Raw genomic sequence first — 17,102 nt, forward strand, 5'->3', positions numbered from 1 at the left:
AAGCTCAGCATGGCTAGATGCCATGCTCTTCATATGGCATGAAGCCCTTCTAATAGTCCTTACTGTTTCACCTCCTCCCTCCCGCTCCAAAAAACCCCCACCATGAATGTAAACCTTCAAATCTTTCCATTGACCATAATGAAAGGGTAGTTTAGCAGCAAAAATGTGCGGGGGACATCGTTACTCAAGTTCCAGTAGAGGCTGGGAGGCTGGCACGGGAGGGAAGGGAGGGAAAAAAGCTATTTCAAGTGGTAGTACACCCATAAATAAAGAAATATTGACATATTATGCCAGGATCTGTGCTGTCGTTGGAAAGGGCAGGCAGGGAACACAGGGCACATTCAGAAGACCACAGAGATTATTTAGATGGAGAAGAGTAACTGTTGTGTATATACATTTTATATACATATATATGTAAAAAATATGATATATATATTTTATATATATTGGATTTTCTGAGTCTGAGCCTGAAAATATTGGTACACCCGAGCACATTTGCCCATTTTGAGTAGGGTAACAGGTCTAAGTGCTCACAGGATTTCAGGCATTATTTGTTGCCCGCCAGCATGATACACATGGCTATGGAGAGCCATGCTCAGGTCACCATCTATGGCAACCAGAAAAGACTCCTGCATCCACACCAGCATCTGCACTCCAGCAACGACCACCTACAGCCAGCTCCTAGGTGGGTGGTGGAGAAACCCCTCCTAACAGAAGGTCACAGCACAGGTCTCTACAGCTCTCCACTGAGAGCCAGCTCTGCTGGTCCCGGAGAATAAGGGATCTGAGTTGCTCCTGCCCTCCTGGATGGAAAATGTTATATTGAGCATCTCCATCTGTCTTAGGTATAATCATGGGTATGGCGCTGTTCCTGCAAAACATTTGCACCAGGAAGCAGCTTGACACACGAATGAAGTTCCAAATGAAGTGAAAGGCATGAAGTTAAGTATTGGCAGGCCCTGACATTTAAAAAAGGACTTTAAACAGGATCTTTAAACAGGATTTAGCCTTGATTTTCAGCTTAAGTGCTTACATCCAAAGCTGACATTCAGAAAAGTCTCTTCAGCCACCTGGCCCTGAAGATCCCAACGTTTCTAATACCTCCCTTCTTCAACCTGAAACCATCACGTCTGCACTCCTCTTCCGCATTTCCAGAACTGACCACTCAAACACTCCCCTCCTGCTAAAGACCCTCTGAAAGCCAGAAACCGCCACAACACAGGTCTCTGCACTAAGATTGCCAGAGGCATCTGGAGCATCTTTAACAAACCCCCTCTCAGAACAAGGCTATGAGCTTTGTCTTTAAAGCATTGCCACCTGGGGAAAGAAATACCCCACAGCTCTTCTGCAGTAGCCTGGTGACCAGAGCTTCTCAGAGCTAGCTAGCCTAAGTCTCTTGTTGTTTTAAACAGGTTTAAGCCCACACACAGCCTCAGAGACATCTGCTTAATGCAAAGCTAGAGGTTATTCTGGATGGGAACAAGTCAGAAAGGAGTATAAGATCCCTATGGCCAAGAGGACCACAGGTGAGATCCTGCCTCTGTAACCCAGCAGTTAAAGCATTCACCTTGGAGTGGGAAGTCCTGGATTTTGGCCTGATGGTATTTCAAGAGCTTGACATGAAACACACATGCAGATGCCAGAGAAGGGACTGCCCCTAAGTCCTGGCTTAGCTCAAGCCAAAGGCAACATGCAAAGCAAAGCTCAGGCAGCTCCCATGGTCTTAAGCAGGTCCCCATGTCAGAGGCACGAGTTACCTCTGCATCCTGGACATCCTGTGGAGCTCCATGTCGTCGCTGCCGCGGAAGCCTTTCGCAAAGGGGTTGTTCTCAATCTTTAACTGGGTGATCTGAAAGGGAGGAAATGCAACGGGTTCATCACAAGTCCAAGGCATGGCCTGGGAGAGAGGGGATATTGTTTATTAAACCCAAGCCAATAGGGATGTGGTAGAAAACACAGCTTTCAGGAACTCAAGTCATCCTTCAGCTTAGGCACTGACTACTCCAGATGGGCCTTCCTCTACATCGCTCCACTGGAAAAATATCTCCTGTCAACAACCTCTCGCTTCTCTTAGGCTTGTCCCATAACTAACACATGGGACTGCACACGCACACAGAGATTTCTCTCTGGAGAAAATCTGCTTTCTTAGAGTTACTTTCTTTTTGCTGTCGGGACAGAAAAGGCTGCGCTGACTGCAGGACCAGGGATGAAAGTCACATTGCCTGAACAAATCCCACCAACACCAATAAGTATTTTCTCATCAGTGTACAGCCGTGACCAAAACCTTACCTCTCTAATCCTGTATCCCACTACTGAGGCTGCTGAGGCTCACCCTTCATGCATTTCAGACCTGCTAAATGTACTCCAGGTGCTCTACATTTGACATCCCTCCACAACCAGCCCCACAACCAGCCCCACACCTGTAAGCAATGCATGGACTAACTTCCAGATTTACCTGGAGGACAGCTCCATCTCTGACCATTCTGTCTTGAAAGAACATTTGTCTCCCCTTTCATTCTAGAAGGAATTAACAGGGACTAGCTTGCTCGCTTGGTTGGCTGCCTTCAGCATCTAAAGCTTGCCAGGATTAATCCCCCTCAGACTCCTAACTTTGATCCTCTTGTAATATTTAAGTGTGTTAGAGAACATACGCTTATCCAAAGCAACTGAGGTGCAGTCCTCTCCTTCACATACCCCTCCTGATGGCTTAGATGAGTAGGTTTTCTCAAGCCAGGTTTTGTCATTTAAGCCAATAGTAACTGTGGACCAGCAACACCCTCAAATGCCCTAGTTGATATCATACGAACTCTCTCTGGATGTCAAATGTGATGCAAACGCTTTGGGTCTTTGCAGAGCAGGACTGAATCTGGATCAGATGTGATCTAGCTGCAATGCCCTAATATTGGGGCAGAAGAGACAACATTTCCCCTTCTTCTCTTTCTCCATCACTGCCTGGCAGTCCAAGCCCTTAGCCACGAGTTGGGAAAACCACTTGCATTTGCCCAGGAGAGAGAACCCTGTGTTTGCCATTGGAGGAACTTCATGTGCTCACCGCATTTTATGGAAACGCTGTCTTTCCTTCCTATTGAAAGTTGGCCAACAGGAAGGAAGGAGCTCAAGATTAATGGTGGGAGAACAGAGAGAGGTTCATGTTCACCAAGTCAAGCACACGCAACTGGACCCTCCTCTTTGCCAAAATTCAAAGAGAAAAACCTGGCTCAGCTAGTGTCAATAGCAAACCCTGCCAGGTGTCTGCACAACCAGATTATTTTGCTGTTTTCTTGTCTTATAGCATGTTTTTTTCCCAAAGGCTATTTGTTCACTTGCCATTTTTGCCTAATTCTGCCTCACACAAAGACCCCTGTCACCCCTACGCTTGCCGCCATGGGCATTCCTTGTAAATCAGGACCTAATTTAGCACCTTAACAGGGCATTGCACTACATTTTTTTGGTCATACATTTCAGATTTCAAAGAGAAGGGAAAACAACTGATCTGTTTGATCCAATTTGCCATTCGAGCCATTCCCTAGCAGTAAAATGGGGGCACATTTAGTAATTAAAAGTCCTTAATAATTAGACAACTGGCTGAGTATTTTGCAAAGAAACTACCTACTGGTTTCCACTATAGAGGTGGTGGCACTTGTGGAATGAATAATAGGCATTATTCAAGTTTTTGACTGTTTCTAGGCAATTTGCATTCTGAAGCACACTAAACGTACGAGTTGTCCTCCCTCGCCGATCCCAATGGCAATATTTGCTTGCATAAGTGAAGTCCTTCACTGAGCAAGGATTTACAACATTGGCACCAGTGCACAGATGTACAAAGGGCCAGATTCATCCCAACCTAACCGAAGGCATTTTAACCAAGGCGCCTGCACTGGGAACCTCGTCTCTCAGTGTTCCTGCTGGAATAAGCAGTGGGAGATGGGGACTGCCAGAGGGCACTGGGGCTCTGAGGTGGGCAGCATTGCCTTCACAGGTCCCCAGCTCTCTCCATTCACTGGAGGAGGAGTCATCAACATGCTAGCCTCCGATTTAAGGGCCTCAGATGAATGCTGTGTCTGATGAATCAAACCTTTATATCATAGAATCATAGAATGGTTTGGGTTGGAAAGGACCTTAAGATCATCGAGTTCCAACTCCCTGCCATGAGCAAGGAAGCCTCACACTAGACCATATCACCTACAAAATGTCAGACAAAATATCATATGGGCCCTCAATCTTGTCAATACATTGCTTCATGAGTAGAGAAGTCCCTAACCTGCATCATGAGCACACTTAACAAGCAAACACATGTATCGGTAGCAGAATGCCCCAAGTGAAGCGTAGCTAACTTTAGCCTCCTTAGAATTAGAGTTCTGCTAGACTGAAGGCATCTAGAAACCAGGAGCTAGAGAAGGTTCTAAATTAGGTCTCAGCATTTTGGTGGACTTCAGATGCATTTCAGGAGAAGCTTTCTGAACAAAGTTTCCCCAGATGGTAACTCAAGGCATTAGCTCTAGCGCTAAGCCAGAAGAGTCCATGCCAGATTTAGCAAAACCCTGCACAACAAAACAGAAAATAGAGGAGGAGGTGGTGAATCCCTGCTTTAGAAAACAGTCCGGGGAAGATATTTTGTTTGGCCAGTTTTTGTCTGACTTACAAACTATTTCAGAGGTGGAAAAGCAAACGAGTGGGTGGAAATAACCTCCTTCTGGATCAACTTTGCCATAGCGAAACTCTGTTTAATTGACTATAACTCATTGAGGGGGGAGAAAAAGCTGTCAGAAAGTCAAATGACAATTACATCATGAAAAATAAACTGAAATACAACGTCCTGCAAAGTCATTAAGACAGAATGCCTAGGGCTAAATTATGTAGCACTGATTCAATAAAACCATAGGGCTACGTCTATGTATTTGTTACTCAAAGAAACTGATGGCAAAGCTCACTGCTGACCGCTGATGAGGACCCTTCTGAGACCAGAGCTTTCCAGACTGAAGCCTCCTAGACTGATGCTTTTCAGGGCTTGTATGACCCATGGGTTCATCTTCACTTTAACAGGAAGCGACAGTTCCCAATGAAATCTCAGCACCGCTCCTCTGCACTCCTTTCTTTGAGCTAACTGACCACAAAGCACATCTGCTGAGACTTTTCCAATGGCATCTTTAGCTCCAGCATGATAAAATTTGCACCTAGTTACATCAAGGAAAGACTCTTTACAAAACTGAAGCATTCCATGCCAGGTATACGCCCTGAGCTCCATTTTAGTTACTTACTTTGCTATCTACCGAATTGGTCTCACTTCTTTGGAGCACTTCAGCTAAGAGAAAAGACACTGCCTTGACCCTCCCAGGCTCTCCTGGAGGCACTTCTGAAACTGTCTCAAAGGCTGAGCAATGTAGAAAAGGGACTTCATGTTCTGCAAGGGACGGGGACCCTTAGTTTCTGAGCTCTTTTCTTGTGAACATGAGTGGTAAAAAAATCACCACATTCTGATCACCTCATTTAGTGATGAAGAGGTTGAGGTGTTTACCCTCAATCTTAGCACATATGGACCTCCTCATGTTGTGGGGATAACGTGTTGTCCCTGCCCTGCCGGTGACCATGGTCCTGCTCAGCATGACAGGGCTTCAGGCTCAAAAGCACAAAGCCTTTTTCTTCTGCACTCTCGTATACCCAGGTGGAAACCAAGTCAGTGTGGAGGAGGAAGCCAAACCAAAGAAGTGGGAAGGAAAGAAATAGCTGAAGACAAGGTGCCTGCTGAGACTACATACATCTGGCTGGGCCAAACAGAGGAGCTGAATGGGGAGCTGGGACTCGGAGCCCAAGGTAAAGGCCAGGAGAAGGGGGGGCTGCTGACAACAGGAAGAAGATGACGAACCCAGAAGCCAGTGAAGGAAATGGGAGGGACTGAGAGCCAGTGGCTGGTTAAAGGTACTGGTGTGAGACAGAGGAGCTCATTGAGGAGACTGTTGGCTGAACTGAAAGACAAGAACGGAGGACGGGAAAAGACAGACCTTGCACAGTGGTGCAAGGATTGGGGGTGGGAAGGAGGTGGGTCAGAGGCAGGAGTGAGGCTGGAGGGAGATAAGATGCCTTTGAGGAGCTTGGGCTGAGAACCCTGTCCCACGGCTAGCAGGGACAAAACTGAGGACAAAGGTGCAGAGGGAGACAGGACTGGTTCAGACACAGGCTGTGAAGGACACAAGACCTCTTGAAGGAAGCCTGGAATGGGACTAAGCGTTTGAAAGTAGAGATGTGAGGATCCCTGGAGAAGGTCAGTGAGGAAAGAGCTCACTGCAATCCCAAAGCAACCAAAGGATGGACAGAAGCCACCAGTCCCAGCAATGAAGAGGAGATGCATGGTCTCATGTCCTTAACTCTTGGGATCCCTGCCTCTCTCAGCACTTGAGGGACTCACCAAGTAAGCAGAGGGGCTCCCTCTTCTTGCCATGGATATGGGAAGACCAGGCTGGGCAGGGAGAGTTTGGGGAACACAGCCCTGCAGGGCTCCTCTGGGGGACTGGACAAGGTCCAGTCTCTGCACAGTGGCACTCCATGGAATGCCAGCTGGGCCCCTACATTGGTGATCTCTACTGAAGTGAAGGAACTGTAATCAAAGACAAGGAGAACCGAGCTCTCAGGACAAAGAACCCCAAGCCCTGCAAGATACCTTGATAGAGCGGCAAAAGACGACATGCTCAGAGAAAAGACACCAATTTAACAGTGCTCTTTTAGCACAGGGGTCTTTCTAGGGGTTGGATGAACCTCTACATTCAGAAAGCCCCCCCAAGGACATTTGTCTGTGCCCACTGGCATCTGGGAGTGCATCCAATTCATCTTCAGCCAGATCCTTCCCTGGTCTCCTGCTTGGCTATGGGGGACATAGCATTTCTGGGTGCCTATAGCATCCCAGCTGGGATTATGTTTCCTTAAAGGAATTTGGGCTACCAAGGATGTTAAATAACTTCGGGGCAGGGGGAGGAATATTGGCATAAACCTGGATATCCTGAGGAGGGAAAACCAATATAAAGCCTGGGTCCAGCTAACGGGGAAAGTAGGTTGTAAAAATTAATGAGAATAATTGTTGTGAATTCTTGCTTTTGAAAGAACCCTCATGAGGGCAGAACCTTAATTATTTCTGTCTATTAGGGTTCATTTCCTGGTCCTAAGCACTGAGCTAGTACCTAATAAATACAAGCTAGTAACACAATGATTTAAGCTACAGCAAAACAGGACTTAACTGCAGGGGAAAGTTAATATTAGGGACTCAACCTGATTGCAAGCACCCATTGTGTAAATGGCAAGGAAATGAAATGGGCATGTGACCTATTTTAACACCTCAATATTTTTGGGGGGGTTGCAGGGTTGCAGAGAAGGGGGAGGAGATCGACCGAGCTGCTGACAACCACACTGAAAACTTTACCTAAGCTTTCTTCATAGCTTAAACCTCCTTTTGGGCAGCAAGGCTGGGGAGGGGGTGATCCCAGTGTGCTTAAATGTCTTTTCAGGCTGCCTAAAATATCAGGGGAAATAAGCACAAGTCCTACACTGAGATTGCAGCTGTGCTATTGAAATAAATCGAGGGATCTGAGCTCGGGCATTTCTGTAAGCTGTGTAAGCATAGGCTCAAACTGTGGGCCAGTCATACAATTAATGATATCATTCACCTATAACATAGCTCTCGAAACCTAAACCACATGAATTCGTGTACATGTGTGTGTAAAATGCACGGGTGTATAAAGCAATGTGTAAAATATGGTGGTGAATACAAGCTGTGTGTGATTGTGCTAATAGGAGAGTTTGTGTGAAGGATGCGCTACAGGTGCTGGATGGGAGAGAGGGATGGCTGTACATGGGAAAAAATAGGGAGTGCCTTGACAAAGAGAGGTGGGATGGACAGGATAGGCAGACCCCCCTTGGAAAGCTCATTACAGACGGTCACAGACCAGTGGGACTGCGACCCTCATTTATGGCAACAGGAAACACAGTTTGCATTTCAACACGGGAAGATGTTTCGCCGAGCAACATCTCAGCTGGGAAAGCTGAACTTGGGGGTCCGCTTGTGGAAGAGACCCACTTGCCACCCAAGGATGTCACCCCTTGCACCCAGCCATCATCTGCAACATCAGCTACACACCACCTCAGCCCCGCTATTATTCTCCATCTGCACTGGGGCAAGCTACAGATTCTATTCCCTTCCGTGGAGGGAGATGCCATTTGGGGTAGCTCATTCCCTGGTTTCTTTTTATGGCTCTATCTTTCTCAATTGGGCTTTATCTTGGGGCCACAGCCACTCTTAACTCGTTTTCCCCAACGATTCAGTGCAGCAAGAGGAATGCGTGTGTTAGGGAGGGGAGGGGGGATGTAAGTGTGTGTAAAACGTGTAGGGGGGTGTGTAAAATATGTAGTGGTGGGTGCATGTGTCTGGTGGGATGCGAGTGTGTGTGTCTGTAGGGATTCATGCGTTTGTCAGTGCGTATGTTTTGACAGAGACGGATACACAGATGTCATTTCTTATCAAACAGATGTTGTTGATTTACAATCAAATAGCCCTGCTCCTCCTAATATGGCACTTTTCCCAAACTACTGTACTTCGATGTTTCTGCTTTGCTTTTATTTGCATGATAATTCCTTTCTCTATAAACCAGTCCGATTTTTCATCAAAGGAAAGCAGTTAAATTCAGGTCTGTTTTCTCAGAGGGAAATGCCTTTAAAACGAGCAGTGTGTCCTGTTTTATTAACTCCCAGTTCTATTAATATTATATTCTTTCTCCGAATCCATCAAGCAGAAGTTAAACTTGATTTTATAGCATCCACAGCGGAGTTATAATTTAAGGCATAATTTGGCGGGGACTCAGTCTGGATTCAGTTTGCTTGTCCTGGTCGTGCCAACAGCTCCTATTTTAAAGGGCAGGGAAGTATTTTCTTTTCTCCTTAGTTACGGTGAGACACTCTTTCTTCCCCAACTCTCTACCTCCTCTCTACCTCTGCTGTCTGCAACTGCTTTGCCAACTGATGGCCGGAGATAACACAGTTACTTTGCATAGGTTTAGGAGCTTCCTACTTACATCTCCAGGAGAGCATCTAGGATTTAGCCAGGGTGTTAAATGACCTTTCTCCGTTTGAAAAACAATGATTTCACTCTGTCAAGTGCAAAGGAGCCATCCTACCTGCCCGTAAGTACAACTAAAAGCTTGTAGAAATTGCTTTGTATGCGATTGAGGGAGGAATTTGTCTTTTTTTCCCCCATAGGAAAACTGGCTTTTCCCGGGGCTTTGCCCTAGTGAGGGTCTGCGGGCAGCAGTGAGGGGCGACTGATGAAAGGCATCGCTAATACATCTGCTGAGAACTCCCAACCCTGAGCCTTCCTCCTCCTCCTTCTTCCTCGAGGGATGGGGAAGCCCAGAAGAAGAGAAGCGGGGTCCCCCGAGGGGGAACCAAGCCAAGAAAACCCTTATTTCAGCCACATTCTGCTTTGTTCTGCTTTGTTTTGCTCGGGCAGGCGGGGATCTGATCTCAGGGTCAGAACCTCCCTTTCCTTGCAGGGCCCCCCGGTGCCACCCGCAGTCCCTGGCCGGGGCCGGGCCCTTCCCCGGGCCAAGGGCCGGAGCGTTATCGGCCCCCGGTTGCGGGGGAAGAGAGCCGAGCTCCCCTCGCATCATCACCAGGCTGGGACCGGCGGCGAGGGGGGAGATAAAGGCGACTTTCCCGGTTGGTCGGCTCCTCTTGGAGCAACCCATCCTGTTGAGCTAATTCCCCCCCGGGTCGCCCTGAGCCCCGTCTGTGGATGCTTTGTGCGGCCAGGAATAACAGAGGGGGTGGGACAGGGCGGTGATGAGAGGGAAGGGGGAGAAGGGAAAGGGAGAAAGGAGGGGAGGTGGAGGGAAAAGGGAGGAAAGAGAAAAGAAGGTGGTGAGAAAGGAGAAGTAGGGAAAGGAGAAAAGGGGAGAAAGGAAAAAGAAGAAGGAGAGAGCGAGGGAGAAGGAAGGAAGGAGGGAAAAGGAAAAAGGGAGGAGGGAAGGAGAAAGGAGGGAAGGAAAAGCGGCAGAGGGAGGAGGGAAGGAGAGGAGCACGTCGCCCGTGCGAGGCCCGGCCCAGCCCCTCACCTTGTGGTTTTGGTAGGAGGTGACGGCGATGAAGGCGGTCTCCGGGAAGACATGGGTGCAAAAGGCAGTGTTCTTGGAGCCGAAACCGTTGTTCTCGTCCGCTTTCACGATGTGGAGCCGGGGCTGGTATTTGTGCATGGAGTTCAGGATGATCTGGGCAAGGGAAGAAGAAGAGGACATCCCGTGGGAATGGAGGGGGAATAGCGCGGAGCTGCCCGGGGAGAGGAGAAAGAGGAGGAGAAGGGCCCTCAGGTCCTGGCACCCTCTTCCCCAACACCTTCACTTTCCTTAGCCCCCACCTCCCCCGAAACCCCCCAAGGGCTGATCTCCATCACTCCAGAATCCCCCACCCCAGCCAAGCAGCCCATGAGGGCCTGTGATGCAGTGAAAGGGGTGCTCATTCCCTGCTGCTCCCCCGCCTCCGGCCCCGGCCTGTGCTGCTGTGTCCCCCCGAGGGAAAGCGGAGCTGATCCCCAAACACCCGTGGGCATCCTGAATGTGCTGCTGGTGGGGGCAAAGAGACCAGAAGGGGGGGGGGGGGCTGAGGGATTTAGCGTGTCCCGCAGAGGATGGGAGAGGAGGAGGTCGGGGACAGCGCTAAACGCAAGATAAAACGCGGGCCCTGCTCGGTACCGGGTTAATCTCGGGGGAAAGTGGCGGGGGGCCGCCCGGTCGCGATAATGACTGCCGGACCCTGGCGACAGCGAGACGCAGCGCGCCCCGCCGCCGCCTCCCCGTCCCGTCCCGTCCCGGGGGTTTAAGCAAATTGCTTTGACATCCAGGAAAGTCGTAGACATCAACGGTGAACGATCTAATGGCTTTTAATTTCATTACAGCGACTCTAATTGAGAGGCTCCTGGTGCAGCTCCTCCTCTGAAGTCCCTCATTGTCTCCCCAGCGCCTTCGCTTTCTTTAGAGGGACTTCTCCCCAGAGCCGCCTGTTCGCAGCGGGGGATGCCCGGCCCTGTCCCCCAGTAATGCTCCCCAAAACCCCACCGAGGGGTAGGAGAGGTCCCCCCATGGCTGCACTGCTGCGGGGTCCCCTCTCTCCCCTCCCTCTTCCCGGAGGAGGAGTGGGAAAAGTGCTGAGCCCCGGAAAAACAGCTCTTGCAAAGCACTTTGTCCCCAGCTCAGGACAAAAAGTGAACTAAAATCGACATTAGAAAAGGAAAATAAGATAAATGCACCCCTCCTCAGCTGAGGTGAATAGGAGCTCGTAAAAGATGCTCAGCATTGGGATGGGCTGGGGGGGTTCTCTCCAACAGCTCCCCCCCTCGCTTCTCAGCGACTACATGGGCAAGGATTGAATAGCCCGAGATTTATCATTGAAAAAGCGAAGGAAAAACAAAAAGGAAAGGAAAAACCCAACACTTGGAATAAAAAATGAAACTAAAGTGTTGAAACGAGACTGGAGGAAAACATGCTCTTGGAAAGGGATGGGATCTGGACTCGCATACCCGTTTAAGTAATTGTATATATTTTATAGAGAGATATATATTATTCATACACGCGCATATATATTCGCTCCGAGGACCAAGCATCTTTGGGGAGCTCCGAAGGAGGGCTGGTTCTGGCTGCAGAATTCACACAAGCTTTCATGGCCCCACGGGTCCAGCAAAGTCCTTTTTATGTCCAAGAAGCTCTAGCGGGATTTCAATTACTTTCTCATTATTATTATTATGGTCTTTAATTATTGCTGCATTTTCTTTGGATCGAGGGATCCGCATGGTTTTAGATCCTATTTCCCTCGAATAATTGTGCCTGATTGATTTTACCTGTTGGGCAAACTCATGGAGGCAGGGAGCAGTTTTTAACGCTCCACGGGTCTCCATGAGATTAAAACCAGGTAGTTGAATACTCAATTAAGCCCGACGAGTTTCTCCAGCGTATTCCAGCCCTTGGGATCTGTAATCAATTCCCATGCAGAGCTGCGAAATAGCCCGGTTTTAAGGTTTATGCTTCCATTGCGCGGGGAGGGGGAGGATCCTTCATTGGGGTTTACCCCACTTTCTCAGGCAAGAGAAAAACACCCCTGGATTTGGAGATGGGTGACACTGCCATGACCTTGGTAGCGCTGGCAGTGGTGGGGGGACCACGCGTCGGTGCGGGACACGCTGTGGGAGAGGACTGTGAGCACGCTTTGGGGGGGAGACGATGCCCCTTTCCCTCCCTTCTCCCGTACTTACATGTCCAAAGGGATCGAGGTGGTTGTTGGTGAGTTTGAGCTTCTGGAAGGAAACCAACTGCCTCATCCAGTGGGCGCCGGTGGCCGGGGAGTCGGGGTGCACGTACAATCGCCCAGGCATGGCCGGCTCTGCCTTCCCCGTCACCGACCTGTGAGAAGGGGGGGACACGGGCCCTGAGCTAAGGCCGGGAAAGGTTCCCCTCCCATGGGCTCCTGCTCCCCATTCATCCCCTCCCGTGGGCTCCTGGTCTCCATCCCAATACACACCCTCTCCCGTAGGTGCCCCCACACACACACACGGGTGTCCCCACGCCGTTCCTGGGGAGAAAAAGCGTTTACAAACGCTGCTCGGGAATTAACTGAGTTCTCTGGCACCTCTCCCGCCGGAGCTGGCTCTCGCCATTTCCCTGTTTAACCCCATCATTTCCCCCCACCACCACCAATTGCCGGCGCCCAATCCTTAAAGCTAGAGATAGTCCCTTTCTTATTGCAATTAAACTATCAGCTCCACAATAGCCAATAATCTCATCTTCAAACAGGATTACAGTTATCGTTAGCTAATGGATGCCTTTCCCAAGGACCGTGGGAGCATCCCGAGAGGCTCAGGTGAAGCCCCTGCACCCAACATCTCTCCTTTCCAGGAGAAAAAATATCAGCGCTGAGCACCTTATTTATGGGTATCCCCAGCACAAAAAGCCCGACAGAGAGATCTCCTCCTTTCCCCACGCAGGCCTACCATTTATTATCTGCAAATTTATATCTGTGGTCATCCGCTGGTACAATATCCATCAGCAGAATGTACTTCGTTTTTGGATTAAGTCCAGTGACCTTCACTTTGTAACTGGGGAACATACGCCTATTAAAAACGAAATAAAACAAATAAAAACACAGGTTAAAAGCGGAGAAGGGAAAGTTTTCCAAGGTGGCTTCGTGTGGGTGTTTGCAGGGGGGGTCATTTAACAAAAGGGCAAAGCCACATTCTCCCTTCCCGAAAGGCCAAGGGGAGGGCTGCACCCTTCCTTCCCCTTAGGGGCGATGTTTGGATGCTGCTGGGTGCCCCTCCAGCTGAGGCAAAACAGGCGATTCATCAAGGCAGAACTGTAATAGGAGGCTGGCGAGTTTGATATTGACCTACTCGTGGGCTTGCTGGTCTATTCCTATTTGTGTTCTTTGTTTCTACTCTCCTTTGAACAAAATCTGATCATGAGAACTTTGGAAGCGAGTTACTTCCGTCTATACATAAACGGCTGGAACAGGAGGGGAGATTTGCCAAAGAAATATATATATCTCTATAAATATATATATTTTAAACACATATATTTCAACCATCTCTATGTGTATCAACGATTGGATGTGTAGATGTGAAGAAAGCGCACCCCAACCTACAGGCACCCAGGTGTCCCACCAAATCCCTGCGCGGGGGACATCAGCAAACACACCTGACAAAGACTTGGAAACCACTCGGATACACGCTGAAGAACAGGGGCTTTTCGAAATAGTTTCCATTACTGCAAGGCAGGGACTTAAAACACTCGGTGTTATTTTAGTTTGCGCTTTCCAAATATTTAAAAATAAAGCCGATGAAAATGTATCCCTGGACTTAAAATACGCCTAAACAAAACCCCCACACCTCTAAAAATACCGCGCTCCCCCCCTACCCCAGCCTCGGGTTCTTATCTCTGCCATAGGGCAGCTGGGCTGGGTTTTAATGCTTGGGGGAGTGGGGGGGAGGAAGGGGGGGAAAACGGAGATTTACTTTAACGTTTAAGGGAGGAGAAATCCATTTCCACCTGAAGAATGGTCTGTAACTCTATCGACAACACCTGACCGACGGGAACACGGCCTTCTCCAACAATAAACACGGGGAATTAGAGAAACGAGGAAACCGATCGCATATCTCCCCTGCCCTGTAAAAGTCTATTTTATTGCTCTCCAGATGAGATTTCTGTCTGCTGCGCTATTTTGGTTGGATTTTCTGTAAGGTGCTTTCTGTCTCCCGCTGTGAACTGGTTTTTTTTTCCTTTTTCTTTCCTTTTTTTCCTCTTTCCCTCCCCCTCCCCCATAAACTCGGGTTTGGGGCGGTCCCTCCGCTCCCCCAGCCCTGTCCCACTCTGGGTTGTGGGGTTCGGACGATCCCCAGCAGCATCTCTCCTTCCCTCGGACATAAACCCCTTCTTTAAACCCCACTTTCCAGCAGCAGCGAGGTTCAAGGCGAAGGCGAACCATGAGACAAATTTATCTGCTAAAACTCCATACAATCGATTCTGTATTCTCATTTACTTACTTTTCCCCTCCTACTTCAAGCAAATTTTGGAAGATCACAACAAACGCCAGAGGACAGAGTAAAATGAAAGCTTGGCTCCGCGTTGTTGACTGTGCCCTTGCAAACTAAAGCTACTACGTTTCCACACATGTAGAAGGTTTGGGAGGGCTTTTTTCCTTCCCTTTCTCCGAGGGTTTTAACTCAAACTCATAACGAAAAGAGCCTCTCTCGGGCTGCCTGAGTTTAGCGACAGGACTGGAGAGACTCTTTTACTGCATCTCGCTGCCTTAGGCACCCTTCAATCTAACAATCCTCCAACACATTTAATATCAAAGGTAAGGTTAAACCGCCCCAAACGCTCTCAAATACACACACAAGTATCTGCGGATCGCGTTTACTAAATCGGTCATGGAATCGATTACGCGGGATCCCAATAAAGTTGGATTTGCGAGGCTGTATATTTTCCTACACTCCCACACAAACACACACATCCAGAAGCGTGTGTCTGGACGCACTTAGAGCCGCATGCTGTTTATTTGCGGACACGTCTATCTGTGCATCTAAACAGCTTCGCGATCCGTATATAAACAGTAGCTCTAGACCACATCGAGTTTTAAATGGGGTGGGTGGGTGCTCTGGGTGTGTTCGCCTCGGTGTAAGCAAAATAAATAGGACCTGTCGGTAAACAGCGTAAGGCATTGCGAAATCGCAGATGGGCCGAGCTACTCCTTTAATTAAGAATATTATAATAATACTAATAGTAATGATAAGTCGCCCAGCGAGCTGCTATAACCAAAGGTAGCTTCTGGCCAAGCGGTCGCAGCTCGCATTCGCCTGGAAAGCTTCCAAAGGCCTTAAACTGGGATTAACGATCCAACGTTCTGGTTAAGAAAGAAGCCAGAAGAAACAGTTTCTTCTGACTAGATCCTCGCAGGAACGGTTTCCCGCACGCTCAGCGCTCCCGGGGCCATGGCATACGGAGATGGATGAGGGGACTTTCGATATCAGGGATGTGACCGTACCGATGTCAGGCAGAGCGGGGCTACAGCCACGGACAAGCACCCGCATCCACGCGTGTGTGTGTTCCCGTTGCAAGCAACTTCCCCCCGCAAACAGGCCCACAAAAGGCCGATTCAGCCACCCAGAAACGAAGGGGAACGCGCCCCCCCCCCCCTGCTTCTTACCTCCCGGCCTTTGTTATGATCATCTCCGTCCCCACTTCGTGGAATTTCAGCCACAGCTCCCGTTCGTGCAAAAACACCTTTATCCCCTCCATGCCCTGCGGAGGGGAAGACACAGACCATCAGCCCCCGGTGGGTACTGGTGAGGCCACCGCGGGAAGCTCGAAGGGAAGCGGCCAGGCGATGAGGGCCGGAGCCTGGGGCATTCCTAGGAAATTCCGGCCGCTTGCGCCCTGGCAAAGCCGAGGACAACGGGAATTCAGGCCGAAGGGTGCTGGTTGGGGGACTGGGGCAGGACAGTGCGGGCCACTGTGCCCCCACAGTGGGGCAGGCAGGACTGGGAGCACCAGTACCGGCTCAGGGCTGCTCCTGGGAAGGAGAAATACCCCAGCGCTTTGGCCCAGGCGCTCAAAGGGCCACTCGGAGGAGCCTTACACCCTCCAGCTCCGGTTCTGCCTGCCGGAGTGATGCGGGGTATCTCCTCCGTCCCCCGGCCCGGGTCATCCCTTTCACCCCCAGCCCCAAGCAAGGGCCGCCCGCAGCGGGGCCCTGCGATCCCAAGGTCGGCACCGCAAATGCCACCGTGGGGACCACACATCCCTGCGCCGTGGGGTGGGAGGCACAATGGACTCCTCCTTCGCTGAAAATGGAACCGAAGCCCCCACCAAAAGCTTCAGGGACGGGGGGGGGAGCAATTTCCAAATGGCCTCGAGCCCCAGGGCTAATCTCGGTACCCGCATGCCCGTGGACGGCACCCACAGCCGGCGAAGGGCTCGTACCAGGGGGCTACCTGCCAGGGGGTAAGCAGGGCTCTGAGGAGGGGCTCCGCAGCCGCCGAAGGCGAGGCGACATCGATGGAAAAGCTCCTCTCCCGGCCTTCCCTTCCTCCTCCTCCGGGCTGCCCGGCGCCGAGCGCAGGGGAGGGCTCCTGGCCCCGCCGGGAACGGGGAAGCCGAGCAGGGGGGATCCTGGCCCACTGCTGCCTCGGCCCGTTCTCCCTCGGCAGCGCATAGGTCAACTGGGTCCGCCGTAGGAGCCCACCCGTGGCCCGGCCTCACACAACACCCGGGGAGAGAAATGATGGAGGGTATGAGGGGCACCCCAAGGGTGTGCAGGGTCCCAGGGTCCCTTTGGGGGTGCCCACGCGTGACACCCCCTTGCCTGCCATCAGCGCCCTTTGCCTGGGTGCAGGCAGAACTCCGCACCACTGCGGCTGTACCTGCATGTGCATACGTATACATAAATACATATATGTTTTTATCTTGCACAAAGATGCACAGCAAATACATGCTTGTGCATGCGCTTCCATGTACATTCGTACCCTCACGAATGGGGTTCACCAGCAGGCTCCTCTCCCCAGTATTTTGGGTGCTTTTCCGCAC

At 50.2% G+C, this 17,102-nt stretch overlaps 1 protein-coding gene across 1 annotated transcript in view; it reads right to left on the reverse strand.

Annotated features, from left to right (window-relative positions):
• Nucleotides 1–17,102, reverse strand: part of TBX5 (T-box transcription factor 5) — a 39,241-nt gene that overhangs the window by 19,237 nt on the left and 2,902 nt on the right. The window contains exons 3-7 of the mRNA XM_080628833.1: nucleotides 15,724–15,818; nucleotides 13,013–13,132; nucleotides 12,278–12,425; nucleotides 10,092–10,244; nucleotides 1,758–1,849 (exon numbers count right to left, since the gene is read on the reverse strand). Coding sequence (XP_080484959.1) covers nucleotides 1,758–1,849; nucleotides 10,092–10,244; nucleotides 12,278–12,425; nucleotides 13,013–13,132; nucleotides 15,724–15,818 — 608 coding nt within the window. The remainder of the gene's footprint in view (nucleotides 1–1,757; nucleotides 1,850–10,091; nucleotides 10,245–12,277; nucleotides 12,426–13,012; nucleotides 13,133–15,723; nucleotides 15,819–17,102) is intronic.

The sequence above is a fragment of the Psittacula echo genome, assembly GCF_963264785.1.
Source record: "Psittacula echo genome assembly, chromosome: 13".
NCBI lineage: Eukaryota > Metazoa > Chordata > Aves > Psittaciformes > Psittacidae > Psittacula > Psittacula echo.